Source organism: Mus caroli, unplaced genomic scaffold (genome assembly GCF_978045245.1).
Source record: "Mus caroli unplaced genomic scaffold, Mus_caroli_1 scaffold_6, whole genome shotgun sequence".
Classification (NCBI taxonomy): domain Eukaryota; kingdom Metazoa; phylum Chordata; class Mammalia; order Rodentia; family Muridae; genus Mus; species Mus caroli.
This window is the reverse complement of record NW_028227261.1, coordinates 53685209-53705406: the sequence shown is the minus strand read 5'-3', so window position 1 is coordinate 53705406 and position 20198 is coordinate 53685209. Positions and strand designations below refer to the sequence as shown.

The 20198-nt window shown below is 41.5% G+C and overlaps 1 protein-coding gene across 1 annotated transcript; it reads left to right on the top strand.

Annotated features, from left to right (window-relative positions):
* The first annotated feature begins 17099 nt into the window (after positions 1-17099).
* LOC147004239 (PRAME family member 12-like) lies at positions 17100-19884 on the top strand. The gene is made up of 3 exons (XM_085838418.1): positions 17100-17386; positions 17819-18406; positions 19305-19884. Exons 1-3 carry the CDS (start codon positions 17100-17102, stop codon positions 19882-19884), a joined length of 1455 nt encoding a protein of 484 aa, XP_085694544.1.
* The last annotated feature ends 314 nt before the right edge of the window (positions 19885-20198 follow it).

Sequence of the window (20198 nt, the reverse complement as noted above, 5' to 3'; positions counted from 1 at the left end):
CAGGAGGAAGGAACTCTGCCTCAATTCACCTCAGCTACACATAGATGCTAGGTGACCCTGGGCTACTAGACACCCTGCTTCAAAACAGAAAAACCAGCCAACAAATAATCCTGAAATGAGAGCTGGAGAGATGGTTCTGGCAGTGGACCTATGTGTAGTTCCCAACAACCACAAGGTCACCAAAAACAACCACATCTCCTGTCCCAGGGAATCCATATTTCTTTTGAATGCCTTAAGTAGCAGGCACATGTGCATGCAGTTACACAAATTCAGCCAAAATACACAGGTGAAACGTATAAATCCTTAAAATCTTTTTCTTTAAACATCAAAAATATTAAACTGAACTGAATTCACAGCAAGAGGAAGCAAGACAGTAAGAGCAAGAGTGTGAGAGGAAGAGGGAGAGAGGGAAGGGGAGAGAGGGAGAGGGGAGGGGGAGAGTAGGAGTGGGAGAGAACAAGAGAGGGAGGGAGGGAGGGAGGAGAGAGGGAGAGAGAGAGAAGAAATGAAGAAGAAGAAGAAGAAGAAGAAGAAGAAGAAGAAGAAGAAGAAGAAGAAGAAGAAGAAGAGGAGGAGGAGGAGGAGGAGGAGGAGGAGGAGGAAGAAGAGGAGGAGGAGGAGGAAGAGGAAGAGGAAGAGGAAGAGGAAGAGGAGGAAGGATACGAAGAAGTAGGAGGAGGAAGAGGAGAAGGAAAAGACACAGAATAGAGGGTTAACTTAGCCAGAAATACCAGAAATAAGTAGACTGAAGTGGGGCTTGGTAACACATACTTATAATTCCAGCATTCCATAGACAGAAGAAGAAGGACTGGAAATTTCAACCACCTTGTGCCAAATGGCAAGTTCCAGGTCAGAGTTGACAACAGAGCAAAACTCTATTTGGGGAAAGAAAAGAAACAAAACAAAATATGAATTGACAAACAATAAGAAATTTGATAAGAAGGCAAAGAGATTCATGGAGACAAAAGCACTGTACAGTCTTGTCAGAGCAGAGAGAAATGAGATTCCTTGTGTCACCTGTGCTGCAATGTCCCCAGACTGGAGAGGCTAGGCTGTAGGATTTGGATTGGAAGTCCTACCAGATGCAGATGAGGGACTTAACAGACACAGACAGTGGTGGCAGATCTCCTAGATCAGTAGGGTGAGGAGGTGATTCTAAGATTTCTATGGTCTTCTCTGACTTCCTGAGCCTTTAATGCACCCTTCCCTTCACACCTTCCCTTTGCAGCCAAACTGGCCAACCACAAGCTGCCACCTCATTGAATTGAGTCTCTACCCAGTGACTCCTCATTGAACTCAGGACAGAGTGAATCCAGACTAGGGAGAAAGACAAGGGCCCAATCCTGATTCCCCTGAACCAAGCTACTCAGGAGGCTGAGTCAAGAGAGGGATACACTTAGGGTATGAGGTCACAGTGAGCCAGGTCTAAACTGAGAGTTCCAGGTAAGCCACCTCTAGAGCTGAGACACTTAAAACAACAACTATATTTTTTATAGGTAGAGAACTTGGTCAACTTGATCAGACCCACCTGGCAGCTAAGCGACCTTAGAGTAACCACAAAACTTCAAAAAGCAAAGTGAAGGTCAGGAGGGGTTGTACACATCTTCTTCCATGACAGAGACCCTGGGGATCAAGCCCATATCATTGGGCTTGGGGCAAGCATGATTTCTCACTCAGCAGTATTGCTAGATTCCATAGATCACCTATTACCTATAAATATTCTTACAAAAAAAATATTCAATCATAAAAAAAACAGATACGAAACACTGCCGATTAAAAAATTAATAAGTGTGTGCTGCTGCACAGCTGTGTAAGCCCAGCTTTATTAGATAGAGGCAGTAGGTTCACGAGTTCAAGGCCAGCTTCAGCTACATACTAGTCCAAGGCCATATTGTACTACAAGAAGCAGGGTGTACTCAAAAAAATACGGAAAAAAGCAATCATTACTCATTAGGCCTTTAAAAAAACTGAGTATATTAAGTTAATAACTTATGAAATTGATGTGCTGATTTCTAGTAAGGGATAATGACAAAAGCAAACCTTATTCTACCACTCATAAGCAGTGTGCAGAAAACAACAACAGTAAACAACAACAACCAGCAAAAGAAAGCCAAGCCCCTAAATGTCCAAATGACTCCTATTTCCTCCCTTTCTCCTTCCTTCCTTCCTTCCTTCCTTCCTTCCTTCCTTCCTTCCTTCCTCCCTTCCTTCCTTTCAGTCTTCCTTTTCTCCATTCATGCAATCCATCAAGGATTTGCCTTCAATAATTTTCAGAGGAAATCAAGTTAGTTCCTCCATCTCTGAGAACGCTCCAGCCTCAGATTTCACCCTTAATCTGCATTGTACTTCCCCATATATATGGCCATCTAATAGTTTGCCATTAACACCCCAAATCACCAGAAGTCCATTGTATCCCAGTTCCTAAACCGATTTTTATCCCTACCCTCTAAGATTCCTTGTTTCTTGATGATACTTTCATGATTCAAAGGTCAGAAGATGCTGACTCCAGCTCGGGGGTTCCTGGGAGATCCCTAAGTGTGAAGCAGAGACTCTAGGTGGTCTATACAATGGTGTACACACAGGCAGGGACAAAGACCTTGCTGCCTATCATCACCATTCTGGAAAGTCTTGTCCTGGACTTGAGACTTGACCATATCATTCTCTAGGTCTGGTATTTACCACAGCTCTCTAGCCTTGGTCAATGGCTACCATGTTTGATGTCAGTTTCTCAAGCTCCTGTGCTGAGCTGATCCCATCTGGAACACTGTGTACCTTCTGGGGAAAGCACAACTGTGTTCCTCTCCCTGTCTGCAAGGACAGTGTTGGGGTAAAGATATCTTTTTGAGGCAGGCAACTACAGCCTACTGTTGGCTGATGCCCCATTTGGTTTAGTTATACACACCAACTCTCTGTAATAATGCACTTGGCAAATGAGCCCCTTTCCCTACATGTCTTAGGCATCCACCCCCCTCTCTATACAGTGCTCCTAGCAACCTCAGAATTATCATAAAGTTGTGCCAGTATAGAAATCCTCACAGTCCCATCTCTGAACAGTAGATTATGTTTGTCTGTCCCTACAAATAATCAAACCAAGTCACTTTCTCTTGAAGTGTATTCACCCCCATATCAGGGTATGAAGAACAGGAGGGCCACCACAGTCTCTACTGGTTTGTGTGCTGTGAATAAAGTTGTATTGCTTCTTTTGGAAATCTACATTAGCTTGCCTTTTCATATTTTTACACATTGGGCCAATAGCTTGAAATGCTTGGCCCAGATCAGAACCTCCCTTAACACTTATATAACCTCTGACACTTAAATCCCTGACTCCATCTAGAAAAGTCTTCCACCATTCTTTTTCTTTAATATTTATTTATTTATTTATTTATTTATTTTATTATGAGTAAGTACACTGTAGCTATATCTTCAGACACTCCAGAGAGGGAAAAAGATCTTGTTAGGGATGTTTTTGAGCCGCCATGTGGTTGCTGGGATTTGAACTCAGGACCTTCAGAAGAGCAGTCTTTGCTCTTAGCCACTGAGTCATCTCTCTAGCTCATCTTCTACCATTCTTGATGATCTCTCTAGAAAGCCCTAAGTTTTAAATTGTCTTGGTCTATTGAAAGTAATTATCACACCGTATTTCATTACAAATCTCCTCAATGGAAAATAACTGCAAATTTTGAAAGGGTATTAATGGGGTTGCTTAGCTTTGGGGTGGTTTTTTTTTTTTTTTGGTTTATTTTATTCATTTATTTATTTTTTATTTATTTATTTATTTTTGAGACAGGGTTTCTCTGTGTAGCCCTGGCTTGTCCTGGAACTCACTTTGTAGACCAGGCCGGCCTCGAACTCAGAAATCCGCCTGCCTCTGCCTCCCAAGTGCTGGGATTAAAGGCATGGGCCCCCATGACTGACTGTTTGTTTGCTTTTTGTTTTTTGTCTTTTGTTTTTTTTTGTTTTTTTTTGTTTTGTTTTGTTTTTTTTTTTTTTTTTTTTGACTGCGTTTCCCTTTATAACACTAGCACACCTGGAACTAATTCTGTAGACTATGCTTACCTGAAACTCACAGAGCTCTGCCTTTCTCCGCATAGTTTTTAGACAGAACAGAACTGAATTGAGAAGAAACATTTAGACAGAACTAATCTAAAGATCTTAGAAGTAAAGGCAGTCAGGCAGTGGTGGCACACACCTTTAACCTCAGCACTTGTGAGGCAGAGGCAAGCAAATTCCTGAGTCTGGGGCAAGCCTGGTCTACAGAGTGAGTTCCAGGACAGCTAGGGTTACAGAGAGATACCTTGTCTCTAAAAGGAGGGGGAGTAGGAGGAGGAGGAGGATAACATAATATAGGCTTTCTCCATCGTGCTTAGCATGGTGATGGTGGTGGGGTATTGAAGGGCTGGTGATGGTAGTCATGGACTTTAGTTTTTGCTGTTTGAGCCACAGTTCTCATTCTATTTTTGTTTGGTTTCCTTTTCAGAGATAGATTGATACAGTTTCAGCTTGTAATTCAGACTTTACTACAACTCATACAATCAAGGGTGGTTTTAGTCCAATCAAATGAGAATTTAAATGTTCCATCCAAGCTGATATGAGAGTAGCTGAGTGGTGTGTGTCTAGAACACACAAGCATCAATTCTTTTAATTTATGCCTTTGAGTCTTCCTCTTTTTGAGGTTGTCTCCAACCATGATAAGATTTTCTCTTATTACTATACATCAATTAGTGTGGGAATAACAGGTTTTCCCCACGATATGTATAACATGTAGTCCTGTTTATCTCATGAGAAGCAAATCTATGCCTTTTCAGTTTTATAGGACCTCAAACAAAGGAAGACACAAAGAATTGATACCTGTGTTTGTTCTCTTGACACCCCCCCTCCTGCCAGCTACTCTCATATCAGCAATAACACACACTTCTTATCTGGTTGGATTAGAGGTTGGGGGACTCCGTCTTATAAAAACTAGACAATTATATACCTGTTCAGTAAAATCAATGGTAATAAGGATCAAATATGGGCTTGATCCCCAGGCTCTCCATGGTGGAAGAAGGATGAATCCACAATTGAATTTGTTCACTAAGACCAATGTAGCATGTAATAGGGTCTCAGACCTTAATACAACTGAGTCTATGATGGAAGTACCATTCAGGCTCTTAAACTCAGCACGTAGACAGTACCATCCTGCAAAATTATAATAAACACCTAACCCATCAAATTCCAAAAGTCTCCAAACTGCTAGCCTTGCTTTTCTTCTCTGAAGTTTCATGGCTTGTTAATTCACTCAAGGTTCTTGTTTACTAAAGTTTGCCAACCCAAACATTATTTTTGTGCTTCAAAGTTTCAATGACCTTCCAGTCCACTGCAGTACCGGGTTTCCTTGCCCGGGGAGTCTCGGGACACCCACAAGGACCCACACAGGATCCCCCAGCTGCTGGGTTCCTTGTGTGCAGAGTTTCTGGACACCCCCAAGGTTCTCACAGGACCCTCCACGGGATCTTAAGACCTCTGGTGAGTAGAACACAACTTCTGCCAGGAGGCAGGTTCAAACACGAGATATCTGGGCACCTGCCATGCAAAAGGAGAGCTTGCCTGCAGAGAGTACTCTGACCACTAAAACTAAGTATAGAGCTAGTCTCCGAGGTGTGCTGGTAGTGGCTAACATAAACACCTGAGGAACAAGCTCTAACCAGAGACAACTATAACAACTAGCTCCAGAGAACACCAGATGGCAAAGGCAAACTTAAGACTCCTACTAACAGAAATCAAGACCACTCACCATCATCAGAAAGCAGCACTCCCCCCTCCACCTAGTCCTGGGCACCCCAACACAACAGAATATCTAGACCCAGGTTTAAAAGCATATCTCATGATGATAGTAGAGGACACCAAGAAGGACTTTAATAACTCACTTAAAGAAATACAGGAGAACACTGCTAAAGAGTTACAAGTCCTTAAAGAAAAACAGGAAAACATCCAAACAGGTGATGGAAATGAACAAAACCATACTAGACCTAAAAAGGGAAGTAGACAAAATAAAGAAAACCCAAAGTGAGGTAACGCTGAAGATAGAAACACTAGGAAAGAAATCTGGAACCATATAGGCGATCATCAGCAACAGAATACAAGAGATTGAAGAGAGAATCTCAGGTGCAGAAGATTCCATAGAGAACATCGGCACAACAATCGAAGAAAATACAAAACTCAAAAGGATCCTAACTCAAAACATCCAGGAAATACAGGACACACTGAGAAGACCAAACCTATGGATAATTGGAGTTGATGAGAATGAAGATTTTCAACTTAAAGGGCCAGCAAATATCTTCAACAAAATTATAGAAGAAAACTTCCCAAACCTAAAGAAAGACATGCCCATGATCATACAAGATGCCTACAGAACTCCAAATAGACTGGACCAGAAAAGAAAATCCTCCTGACACATATATCAGAACAACAAATGCACTAAATAAAGATAGAATATTAAAAGCAGTAAGGGAGAAAGGTCAAGTAACATATAAAGGCAGGCCTATGAGAATTAGACCAGACTTTTCACCAGAGACTATGAAAGCCAGAAGAGCCTGGACAGATGTCAAACAGACACTAAGAGAACACAAATGCCAGCTCAGGCTATTATACCCGGCAAACTCTCAATTACCAAAGATGGAGAAACCAAAGTATTCCACACAAAACCAAATTCACACATTATCTTTCCACGAACCCAGCTCTTCAAAGGATAATATCAAAAAAAAAAAAAAAACCCAATACAAAGACAGAAATCACACCCTAGAAAAAGCTAGAATGTAATCCCTCAAAAAACCAAAAAGAAGACAGCCACAAAAAAGAATGCCAACTTTAACAAAAAAATAAAAGGAAGCAACAACTACTTTTCCTTAATATATCTTAATATCAATGGACTCAATTCCCCAATAAAAAGACATAGACTAACAGACTGGCTATACAAACAGGACTCAACATTCTGCTGCTTACAGGAAACCCATCTAAGGGAAAAAGAGAGACCCTACCTCAGAGTTTAAGGCTGGAAAACAAATTTCCAAGCTAATGGTCTGACGAAACAAGCTAGAGTAGCCATTCTAATATCAAATAAAATCGACTTTCAATGCAAAGTTATCAAAAAAGACAAGGAGAGACACTTCATACTCATCAAAGTTAAAATCCTCCAAGAGGAACTCTCAATTTTGAATATCTATGCTCCAAAAGCAAGATCAGCCACATTCATTAAAGACACATTAGTAAAGCTCAAAGCACACATTGCACCTCACACAATAATAGTGGGAGACTTTAACACACCACTTTCATCAATGGACAGATCATGGAAACAGAAACTAAACAGTGACCCAGTGAAACTAACAGAAGTTATGAAACAAATGGGCTTAACAGATAGCTACAGAACATTTTATCCTAAAACAAAGGCTATACCTTCTTCTCAGCACCTCAAGGGACCTTCTCCAAAACTGAACATATAATTGGTCAGAAAACAGGCCTCAACAGATACAAAAACATTGAAATTGTCCCATGCATCCTATCAGACCACCATAGACTAAGGTTGATCTTCAATAACAACATAAATAATGGAAAGCCAACATTCACGTGGAAACTGAACAACACTCTTCTCAATGATACCTTGGTCAAGGAAGGAATAAAGAAAGAAATTAAAGACTTTTTAGAGTTTAATGAAAATGAAGCCACAACATACCCAAACCTACGGGACACAATGAAAGCATTTCTAAGAGGGAAACTCATAGCTCTGAGTGCCTCCAAGAAGAAACTGGAGAGAGCACACACTAGCAGGTTGACAAAACATCTAAGAGCTCTAGAAAAAAAGGAAGCAAATTCACCCAAGAGGAGTAGACGGCAGGAAATAATCATACTCAGGGGTGAAATCAACCAAATGGAAACAAGAAGAACTATTCAAAGAATCAACCAAATGAGGAGTTGGTTCTTTGAGAAAATCAACAAGATAAATAAACCCTTATGTAGACTCACTAGAGGGCACAGGGACAACATCCTAATTAACAAAATCAGAACTAAAGAGGGACACATAACAACAGATCCTAAAGAAATCCAAAACACCATCAGATCCTTCTACAAAAGGCTATACTCAACAAAACTGGAAAACCTGGACAAAATGGACCAATTTCTAGACAGATACCAGGTACCAAAGTTAAATCAGGATCAAGTTAACGATCTAAACAGTCCCATATCCACTAAAGAAATAGAAGCAGTCATTAATAGTCTCCCAGCCAAAAAAAGCCCAGGACCAGACGGGTTTAGTGCAGAGTTCTACCAGACTTTCAAAGAAGATCTAATTCCAGTTCTGCACAAACTATTCCACAAAATAGAAATAGAAGGTACTCTAGCCAACTCATTCTAGGAAGCCACAATTACTCTGATACCTAAACCACAGAAAGATCCAACAAAGAAGAGAACTTCAGACCAATTTCCCTTATGAATATCGATGCAAAAATGCTCAATAAAATTCTTCCTAACTGAATCCAAGCACACATTAAAGCAGTCATTCATCCTGACCAAGTAGGTTTTATTCCAGGGATGCAGGGATGGTTTAGTATACGGAAATCCATCAATGTAATCCATTATATAAACAACCTGAAGACAAAAACCACATGATCATCTCATTAGATGCGGAAAAAGCATTTGACAATATACAACGCCCATTCAAGATAAAAGTCTTGGAAAGATCAGGAATTCTAGGTCCATACCTAAACATGATAAAAGCAATCTACAGCAAACCCATAGCCAACATCAAAGTAAATGGTGAGAAGCTTGAAGGAATCCCACTAAAATTAGGGACTAGACAAGGCTGCCCACTTTCTCCCTACCTATTCAACATAGTACTTGAAGTCCTAGCCAGAGCAATTCGACAACAAAAGGAGATCAAGGGGATACAAACTGGAAAATATGAAATCAAAATATCACTTTTTCCTGATGATATGATAGTATATATAAGTGACCCTAACAATTCTACCAGAGAACCCCTAAACCTGATAAACAGCTTCAGTGAAGTAGCCTGATATAAAATTAACTCAAAGAAGTCAATGGCATTTTTCTACACAAAGAATAAACAGTCTGAGAAAGAAATTAGGGAAACAACACCCTTCTCAATAGTCACAAATAATATAAAATATTTTGGTGTGACTCTAACTAAGGAAGTGAAGATCTGTATGATAAAAACTTCAAGTCTCAGAAGAAAGAAATTAAAGAAGATCTCAGAAGATGGAAAGATCTCCCATGCTCATGGATTGTCAGGATCAACATTGTAAAAATGGCTATCTTGCCAAAAGCAATCTATGCAATCATAGATTCAATGCAATCCCCATCAAAATTCCAACTCAATTCTTCAACGAATTTGAAAGAGAAATCTGCAAATTCATCTGGAATAACAAAAAACCTAAGATAACAAAAATTCTTCTCAAGGATAAAAGAACCTCGGGTGGAATCACCATGCCTGACCTAAAGCTTTACTACAGAGCAATTGTGATAAAAACTTCATGGTACTGGTATAGTGACAGACAAGTAGATCAATGGAACAGAATTGAAGACCCAGAAATGAACTCACACACTTATGGTCACTTAATCTTTGACAAGGGAGCTAAAACCATGCAATGGAAGACAGGCAGCACTTTCAACAAATGGTGCTGGCACACCTGGTTGTTATCATGTAGAAGAATGCAAATCAATCCATTCCTATCTCCTTGTACTAAGGTCAAATATAAGTGGATCAAGGAACTTCACATAAAATCGGAGACACTGAAACTTATAGAGGAGAAAGTGTGGAAAAGCCTCGAAGATATGGGCACAGGGGGAAAATTCCTGAAAAGAACAGCAATGGCTTGTGCTGTAAGATTGAGGATTGAGAAATGGTACCTCATCAAACTGCAGAACTTCTCCAAGGCAAAAGACACCTTCAATAAGACCAAAAGACCACCAACAGATTGGGAAAGGATCTTTACCTATCCTAAATCAGATAGGGTACTAATATCCAATATATATAAAGTACTAAAGAAGGTGGACTCCAGAAAATCAAATAACCCCATTAAAAATGGGGCTCAGAACTGAACAAAGTATTCTCACCTGGGGAATACCGAATGGCAGAGAAGCACCTGAGAAAATGTTCAACATCCTTAATCATCAGGGAAATGCAAGTCAAAACAACCCTGAGATTCCACCTCACACCAGTCAGAATGGCTAAGATCAAAAATTCAGGTGACAGCAGATGCTGGCGAGGATGTGGAGAAAAAGGAACACTCCTTCATTTTTGGTGGGATTGCAAGCTTGTACAACCACTCTGGAAATCAGTTTGGCGGTTCCTAGAAAATTTGACATAATACTACCAGAGCATCCAGCAATACCTCTCCTGGACATATATCCAGAAGATGTCCCAAACGGTAAAAAGGACACATGCACCACTATGTTCATAGCAACCTTATTTATAATAGCCAGAAGCTGAAAGAACCCAGATGCCCCTCAACAGAGGAATGGATACAGAAAATGTGGTACATTTACACAATGGAGTACTACTCAGCTATTAAAAGGAATGAATTTATGAAATTCCTAGGCAAATGGATGGACATGGAGGGCATCATGCTGAGTGAGGTAACACAATCACAACAGAACTCACATAATATGTACTCACTGATAAGTGGATAGTAGCCCTAAAACTTAGGAAACCCAAGATATAAGATACAATTTATTAAACGCATGAAACTCAAGAAGAACATAGACCAAAGTGTGGACACTGTGCCCCTTCTTAGAATTGGGAACAAAACACCCATGGAAAGAGTTACAGAGATAAAGTTCGGAGCTGTGACGAAAGGATGGACCATCTAAAGACTGCCATGTCCAGGGATCCATCCCATAATCAGCTTCAAACGCTGACACGATTGCATACACTAGCAAGATTTTGCTGAAAGGACCCAGATATAGCTGTCTCTTGTGAGACAATGCCAGGGCCTAGCAAACACAGAAGTGGATGCTCACAGTCAGCTATTTGATGGATCACAGGGCCCCCAATGGAGGAGCTAGAGAAAGTATCCAAGGAGCCAAAGAGTTTTGCAACCCTATAGGTGGAACAACATTATGAACTAATCAGTACCCCTGAGCTCTTGACTCTAGCTGCATATGTATCAAAAGATGGCCTAGTTGGCCATCACTGGAAAGAGAGGCCCTATGGACTTGCAAACTTTATATGCCCTAGTACAGGGGAACGTCTGGGCCAAAAATTGGGAGTGGGTGAGTAGGGGAGTCGGGGGGGGGGTAGTGTATTGTGGACTTTTTGGATAGCATTGGAAATGTAAATGAGATAAATACCTAATTTAAAAAAAAAAGAAAAGAAACTTGAAATTTTGAAAAAAAAAGAATTCTCACATGAGGAATACTAAATGGTTGAGAAGCACCTGAAAAAATGTTCAACATCCTTAATCATCAGAGAAATGCAAATCAAAACAACCATGAGATTCCATCTCACACCAGTCAGAATGGCTAAGATCAAAAATTCAGGTGACAGCAGATGTTGGCGAGGATGTGGAGAAAGAGGAACACTCCTCCATTGTTGGTGGGATTGCAAGCTTGTACAACCACTCTGGAAATCAGTTTGGTGGTTTCTCAGAAAATTGGACATAGTACTACTGGAGGATCCTGCAATACCTCTCCTGGGCATATATCCAGAAGATGTCCCAACCGGTAAGAAGGACACATGCTCCACTATGTTCATAGCAGCCTTATTTATAATAGCCAGAAGCTGAAAGAACCCAGATGCCCCTCAACAGAGGAATGGATACAGAAAATGTGGTACATTTACACAATGGAGTACTACTCAGCTATTAAAAAGAATGAATTTATGAAATTCCTAAGCAAATGGTTGGACATGGAGGGCATCATCCTGAGTGAGGTAACACAATCACAAAAGAACTCAAATGATATGTACTCACTGATAAGTGGATATTAGCCCAGAAACTTAGTATAGTGAGATATAAGATACAATTTGCAAAACACATGAAACTGAAGAAGAATGAAGACCAAAGTGTGGACACTTTGCCCCTTCTTAGAATTGGAAACAATACCCCATGGAAGGAGTTACAGAGACAAAGCTTGGAGGTGAGACAAAAGGATGGACCATCTAGAGACTGCCATATCCAGGGATCCATCCCATAATTAGACTCCAAACAATGACAGCATTGCATACACTATCAAGTGTTTGCTGCAAGAACCCTGATATAGCTGTCTCTTGTGAGACTAGGCCGGGGCCTAGCAAATACATAAGTGGATGCTCACAGTCAGCTATTGGATGGATCAAAGGGCCCCCAATGGAGGAGCTAGAGAAAGTATCCAAGGAGCCAAAGAGTTCTGCAACCCTGTAGGTGCAACATTATGAACTAACCAGTACCCCAGAGCTCTTGACTCTAGCTGCATATGTATCAAAAGATGGCCTAGTCGGCCATCACTGGAAAGAGAGGCCCATTGGACTTGCAAACTTTATATGCCCCAGTACAGGGGAACGCCAGGGCCAAAAAAATGGGAATGGGTTGGTAGGGAAGTGTGGGGTAGGGTGTCGGGGACTTTTGAATAGCATTGGAAATGTAATTGAGGAAAATATGTAATAATAAAATTAAAAATTAAAAAAACAAAGTTTCAATGACAAAGGCTTGCTGACACTGGGAACCCAAAAATCCACTATAGATTCCAATAGGCTAATATAGATATTCTCTTGGCTTAGAGCCATGGGCAAGGCATCTCCTCTTGTGTGTTCCTCAAAATAAGATGGGGCTTACAGAGTTCAAAACAAGCTCGGAAACCAGATATGGTAACAGAGGCCTTTAATCCCAGCAGTGGGAACCAGTGGCAGGTGGATCACTGAGTTCCAGGTTAGGGTGGTCTACAGAGTCCAGAACAGCTAGAGATACACAGAGAAACTTGGTTTCACTCACACACAAAACACAGGAAACACAGATACACAGACACGGCCACACGGGCAAGCACAGACACACAGAACTTGCCACAAAACCACCCTTGATTGTATCAATTGAAGTCTGAGTTAGAAATGAAATATGTATCTCTGAAAACAAAACCTAACACAATAAAGATGGCAGCTGTTGTTCAAAACCTCATCCAGTGGGGGCTAAAGAGCATAAAACCCATCTCCAGCCCTTCAATACCCCACCACCATCACCATGCTAGGCATGGAGCACAAAGCTTGTATTCATGCATTGAAGGTGGAATAGGGAGAACAGGTGTTCAAGGGCATCATTAGCTACATAACAATTACCAGGCCAGCCTGGGATCAAGGGTAAAGACAAGAAAACAAAGGGAAAACCATCTTTCTTAAAGGTGGATTTGGATCTTGGGTAGGTTCCTTCCACCCTCGGGCTCTTTGTTTGCTTTGCAGTCCTAGGGAGTATGTAGTCCTGGCTGTCCTGGAACTCACTTTGTAGACCAGGCTGACCCCGAACTCAGAAATCCACCTGTCTCTCCCTCCCAAGTGCTGGGATTAAAGGCATGTGCCACCACTGCCTGGCTGAGCCATGTCTTTCAACTCCATAATGATTCATGCTACAGGCAGCCAGGAACAGAGAACCATATACACCGCTTGTGTAGGTTACCATAGGAATACCACTTGGAGTCCCAGCTGTGCTCTCATCCTGCCAATGATTCCATCAAAGGCAGAGCTAGTACAGTCAAGGACAGAAAGAAATATGAAGGTGTACTAGCCCACACCATCAATCCCAAGATAGAAGGTGGGAGACAGTTCTCTGAGGTTAAGGGCAGCTTGTAATACAGAAATTTCAAGGAAGGCTGTGGCTGAACAGAGTACTTCTCACTCCTTTAAAAAAAAAATCAAAGCCTAAAGAATAGAAGAAAACTCTGGTGTTTTACAGAGGAACAAGTGGATGAATTCTAATGTAGTCTGCTCTTATAGTTCATTTTCTACATGCAGATCTGATCAACCTGGTTACACACTAGAACACACCCTGTCATGGAGGCAGGAGCTATAATAAGACTTAGAGGTTATCTTTGGCTACGTAAGATCCAGACAAGTCTGAGCCACAATGTGAGACCACATCTAGAAAAATGAAAATAACTATGTAAAGACAAGCGATCCCACAATTCAGAGTTTATTGTGGCTACCGTGGATGATGGATCTGGGACTTGAAATCTAATCTTATTTCACACTTTCTCCTTAAAACCACACGCAGGAGAATATATCCATAGATAAACAACTGTAGACACAAACACAAGAAGATTCACTCATGCTGGGCATGGTGGCGCACACCTTTAATCCCAGCACTCCGGAGGCAGAGGCGTTTGGATTTCTGAGTTCCAGGACAGCCTGGTCTACAAAGTGAGAGCCAGGACAGCCAGGGCTATACAGAGAAACCTTGATTTGAAAAAACACAACACAACAAAACAAAACAAAACAAAGATTCAATCATGCAAACAGTGAAATGCAGCATTTCCAGATCAGTATTTTTGATTTCAAAAAAAGAAGGTCTAAGCGGGGCGTTTTGGCGCATGCCTTTAATCCCAGCACTTGGGAGGCAGAGGCAGGCAGATTTCTGTGTTTGAGGCTAGCGTGGGCTACAGAGTGAGTTCCAGGACGGCCACGACTTCACAGAGAAACCATGTCTCGAAAAAAAAAAAAAAACAAAAAACAAAAATAAAAAATTAAAATTAAAAAGAAGGTCTGATTCAATTAATCAACCATAGGAAAAATGAATCTTTAAGTGGATTAAGTGGGTGGAGACTCAGTGGACCAATGAGAAAAAAGGATGTGGAAGGCGGAGCCACATGGGGATTGGGAAGGAGGGAGGTACTATAAAAGAGTCAGAGGATGCCCGGGGATGTCAGAGTCCTGAACCTTGGAGTCACTGTGTGGACCTGCTGGGAGTAGGAGCCTTGTAGCCACTGTCCATATCAGGTAAGAAATTTCTCTCCATACAGAGGTTCTTCCATGCTGGGCTAGCCTTACCACCATCCAGGAACAACTTCGTTTCTAATTTAAAATGTTCAGACATAATAGACTTCAGTTTTAATGAGAAATGGGATTTCATGTGGATTTCTGCGGTTTTAAAGGTAGGAACAAGCTTGGCTTAAACTCTCCAGCCTTCTGGTTCCATCCAGTTTTCTAGATATAATCTGGAATTTCAGGTAGGATATTCTTTATAATTTAATCCGTCTGCAGTCTCTTAAATTATGTTTCACTGATTATGGTTTTGCAATTGCATGAACTGGCAATTCTTCTTACCTATATCTTACAAATTGTGCTGGGGAAGACTTCAGGCACACAATGCCAAAGTTCTAGCTATTGGCTTGTGTCCCTGAAGCCACATCTGACCCAGGAACCAAGGCTGTAGGCATGTAGTTGCTTCAGTCTTATCCCGGTGATTAGACATTGTATAAGATATGTCTATATCTTATATATGTATGTATGCATGAATGTAGGAAAATTTGTACAGAGTACCACACCTCAAAACTAGAATTAATGCACTGTGTACACATAGCACAATCAAGGCAAGCCTTGGGTACAAAAAGACACCTCACTTCTACTTGAAATTAAACAAAATGTAAGCCGTGCGTTGGTGGAGCAAGCCTTAAATCCCAGCACTCGGGAGGCAGAGGCAGGCTGATTTCTGAGTTCGAGGCCAGCCTGGTCTACAAAGTGAGTTCCACGACAGCCAGGGCTATACAGAGAAACACTGTCTCAAAAAAAAAAAAAAAAAAAAAAAAGAAATTAAACAAAATGAAATAGATGACCTGAAATTATTGCAGAATGGTAGAGCACTTGTGTAGTGGAAACAAACCCCAATACAAGATCACTTCAATGAAGATATTTAAAATCCTATTTCACTTGATATCTCCCAACCTGAACTAGCATGAAGATACTTTGTATATTAAACTGGTCTGAAATCCTCCCAGCTCTTCCTCTAAAGCGTTTAAATTATGTATTCTAATAGGTTTGTGTGGGATTTATGCAGAGTTCTAAAAGAATAGTGCCCAGGCAAGCATAGTAAAAACACAACAACAAAAACAGAAAGCACATTGGATCTCATGGAGGCATTTCCTCAACTGAAGCTCCTTTCTCTGTGATAACTCCAGCTGTGTCAAGTTGACACACAAAACCAGCCAGTACAGCACCAAACACCCAACATTGCTAATCACAGGCCAGAGCATGGTGTGTGGGAGCAAACCTCAGCTCCATAATGTCTTCCATTCAGGATTATAAGGAGAGCCAACTCCCCAGAACCCCCTTTCTCAGGCAATACCATATTTTAAAGTATAAACAAAAAATTAGACGTATTGATAAATATTTTGTCTCATCTCTTTCATTGTCTGGACCCAACCTTCTCATGGGAAACTCCCCTCCCTTTAGCCTATGTACACTTGGCTTCTCCTCTAAGTCTCACATGACCAGTTGCTTTCATACAGTAGCATGGCATTCCAAATGCTTTGGGGAAAGTCACATGTTTTACTTAGGTTTGGCATTTTAGATGTGGTCTGAGTGTATAGCCAGGTGTCCATGAATTTTACCTCATTTCCCCAAATCAATATAATATAGCCCAGCTTGCTCACACGAGCCTTCAAAGAGTTAAGTAATACATACAGACAAGCATCTCAAAGGTTCTCCTTAGCCCTTCTCAGGAGGGATCAATCTGTTGAAAGGATAACAAGGCTGGTTGGGTTTGTGACATCAGCACTATATTTTCTAATGGGCCTGCAAAGTTGTTCAGTGTCTTTTACCTCTAACAAGACTCTGGCCACACTGTATGCTCCTGAATAACTCTTCTCACTAGGCTTGTGATTATAAGGAGCAAGGGTTGGGATCCCCGTGGGACAATGGTTATCTTTTTCCAGTGTGGGTGCTTAAAAGAGAATCTCCACGCTATGAGTGAACTTTTGGCTTGGAGACCACAAGATTGGATAGTTGGGCAGATTGAGTTCTCTATTATTGCCAAAGCATGGGCTCTGGCCCTCTGGTTCCTGTGATGGTGAGACATAGGAATTTCCAAAACTTAGCCTGAAATTATGTCTGCTAAATGCTTCACCAGGTTCCTTCTGACTGAATATCTGTCACGATGAGCACCTACAACCCTCCCACACTCCTGCAGCTGGCACTGGAGGGGGTGCTGAGGAAGGATTCCATAGACTTCTCTGATCTGGAGGACCTGCCCATCACACTCTTCCCACCACTCTTCATAAAGGCCTTCAATAGCAGACACACAGAGATAATAAAGAAAATGGTGGTCACCTGGCCCTTTCCCTGCCTCCCTGTGGGGGCACTGCTTAAAACCGCTGATGTGGAGATGCTGCAAGCTGTGCTGGATGGCATAGATATACTGCTGTCACCGAATATTAGTCTCAGGTAAGCAAGGCCCACGGAGGCTAGAAGGGGAATCATAGGGTAAGACACACGTGAGTGCAGGAAGAATGGGGTCAAACAGGACAGAGGCTAATGATGTCATCGACATGCAGGTCTATAGAATTATTATTCAAGTTGAAAGCTGATCTAGAAGACAGTCATAGATCAAGATGGCTCAGAGTACAAGTAGCCATGGTAGGATGAGCTTTTATGTGGCTTTCCTACAGATACTAGATATGGAAGAGACACAAGCCAAGAGCAACTGAATGGAGGGAAGCGGGGCATGTCTCCAGATGCAGTTCATGCAGTGTCCTTGCCTGCCTGGTGTGAGGTGCTATGATGGAGCTGACATTAGACAAGTGGGATCCAAGCTGACTCCATGTTGGTTCCTGTTTTACATTATGAAACTTCACTTTTTTTTTTTTTCCCTCACAGAAAAAGGAAGCTTCAAGTCGTGGATATGAGAGATGTGCACCAGGATTTCTGGGATGTATGGACTGGAAAAAACGATGGAGTCCACTCAGCAGAGAAAGGGAGAAAGGAACAAATTTCAAAGCGCATTCCTAAATATGCACTGAGGAGGCGTTTGAAGGTGGTCACTGACCTGAGCCTCTTCTTTTTTATGAATGAACGCCAAACATGCTTTCTACAATGGGCCCAGGAGAGAAAAGAGTCTGTGAGGCTATGCTGTCTGAAGATGAAGATTTTTGCCTTCCCAGTGGAGAATATTAAAAGGATCTTGAACATTTTTCAGCCAAACTATATCGAGGAATTGGAAATATACACAAATCAGGTCCTATCCTTTCTAAGCAGCTTTGCCCCTTGCTTTGGACAGATGAGAAATCTTCTCAGATTCCATCTATGTCAAATGTACTTGATGTCAGGTAGTGGTGTGTATAGATTTGCAGAGGTAAAAAATGGTGCTGCCAAATTCCTTTCTCAATTCTCCAAACTCAAGTGTCTCCAGCATCTCTCCATGAATGGTGTCTACTTTCCCAGGGACCTCATTAAACACTTGTTCAGGTAAGGAAAGATGGGGACCTGTTACTGCTATGGCAATAAACCTTTGCCTTTACTTTAAGCACTAATGGGAATCTAAGGCATGCCAGTCATAGAGTATATTACAATGATGGACTTATTACATTATCAAACTGTGGATTGTTTCCTTCTTAATGAAGCTCACTTGATTCAATCCCCACTCTTTTAATAGAATCTGAACTATGGTAGGGGATATTGAGAGAGCTGCCTTGCATGCATGTCCATTGTCCAGGTCAGATGCATTAAATGTGCTTTGCAAAATTCTCTTTCAGATCCAGGCAAAAGTGATACAAGGAAACAGGACAGAGCAGAGGGCCCTGATAAGGGGAGGCTCCACACCTGCCCTCTATAAAGATAGATGAGACCAGGAACCAGTTTGTTCCTCTATTGGAGTCAGTCAGCCTTTCATTTACCCTAAAGGAAAGGGTGGTTTGAAAACAAGTTGGGACTAAGTACATGGGAAATGTGCTACACTCGGTGGGGGTCATCAGTGTAAATGGTGAAACATTGCAATCATAAATAAAGATAGTGGAGACAGCAGGAACATGGATAAACTCTGCAGGACACAGGCCAAGATGTTGCCAGAACATGTCTATGCTAGATCTTTCTAGTTATGCTCTCCTGGCATGATGGGGCAAGCTCTAGTTCTCTGACAGAGTGAGGAAGGAGAGTTGCATATCTATGGTATAAGCCAACTCCATATGATTGTAATATACCTCAGTAGACAATGTTAAGAATAGATACCAACATGCTGTATCCCCAAGATGGACTTTCAAGATAAGCATAGACTGACACTACATATATAGCTTCTCTGTGTCATTGTCAATCTTACTAGTGTCCTCCAGGACCATGAGCCAGAACCAATTTCTTGTTCTTTTTCTAGATGCCTGAATAGCCCCTTGGAGTCCTTGTCTATGAATCTCTGCCAACTCTCAAAGTCAAACGTCAAGCACATGTCAGACTGTCAGAGCCTCTATCAATTGAAACACCTGCAATTCTTTGGTGTAGATTTTCCCAAGTCAGGTTTCAAGAGTCTGCAAATTCTCCTAAAGAATGTATCTGAAACTCTGCAGACCCTGAAGTTTGACCACTGCAAGATGAATGACTCTCAACTCAAAGTCCTCTTGCCTGCCCTGAGCCAGTGCTCACAGCTCACCGTGGTCAATTTCTGTGACAATGACTTCTCCAATCTTGTGCTGAAAGACCTTCTGAAATGCATGGCCAATCAAAGTAAGTTGTGTGAGGAGCAGTACCCTGCCCCTCTAGAGTGCTATGATCACCTGCATAATGTTGTGGTAGAGCAATTTGTCCAACTGTGTCCTAAGCTCATGGATATACTTATGGCCAAAAGGCAGCCCAAGACAATCACCTTTGCTACAGACACCTGCTCGCATTGTTTGAGGCGCTGCATCTATGACAGGAAGACTAGCCTTTGCCATTGTTGGCAGCAAATAGAAGTTTGATTCTGGATGCTGGGAAATGAAACCTGATCACCTTCCAATTCAATTCAGCCACAGAAAGTTAGAGACAAAATAGCAGGTTTGTCATGCCTCAGACCCACTGTGGATACCTAGTCTCACTTTGCTGACAACATTCTATTATTGTTTTTGTTATATTTATTTATTTCAAATCCAGACTTGACCTGCATCCCAGTCCCTCCTGTCACAAAAAGATTTGCAGAGGCAAAAATGGAGAAAAGGCTACCAGTGTTCTTTAAGACATAGAGTAACTTTTGCAGTGAAGTCCTCTATGGTGGGAATTCCCTCTCCTGCATCTT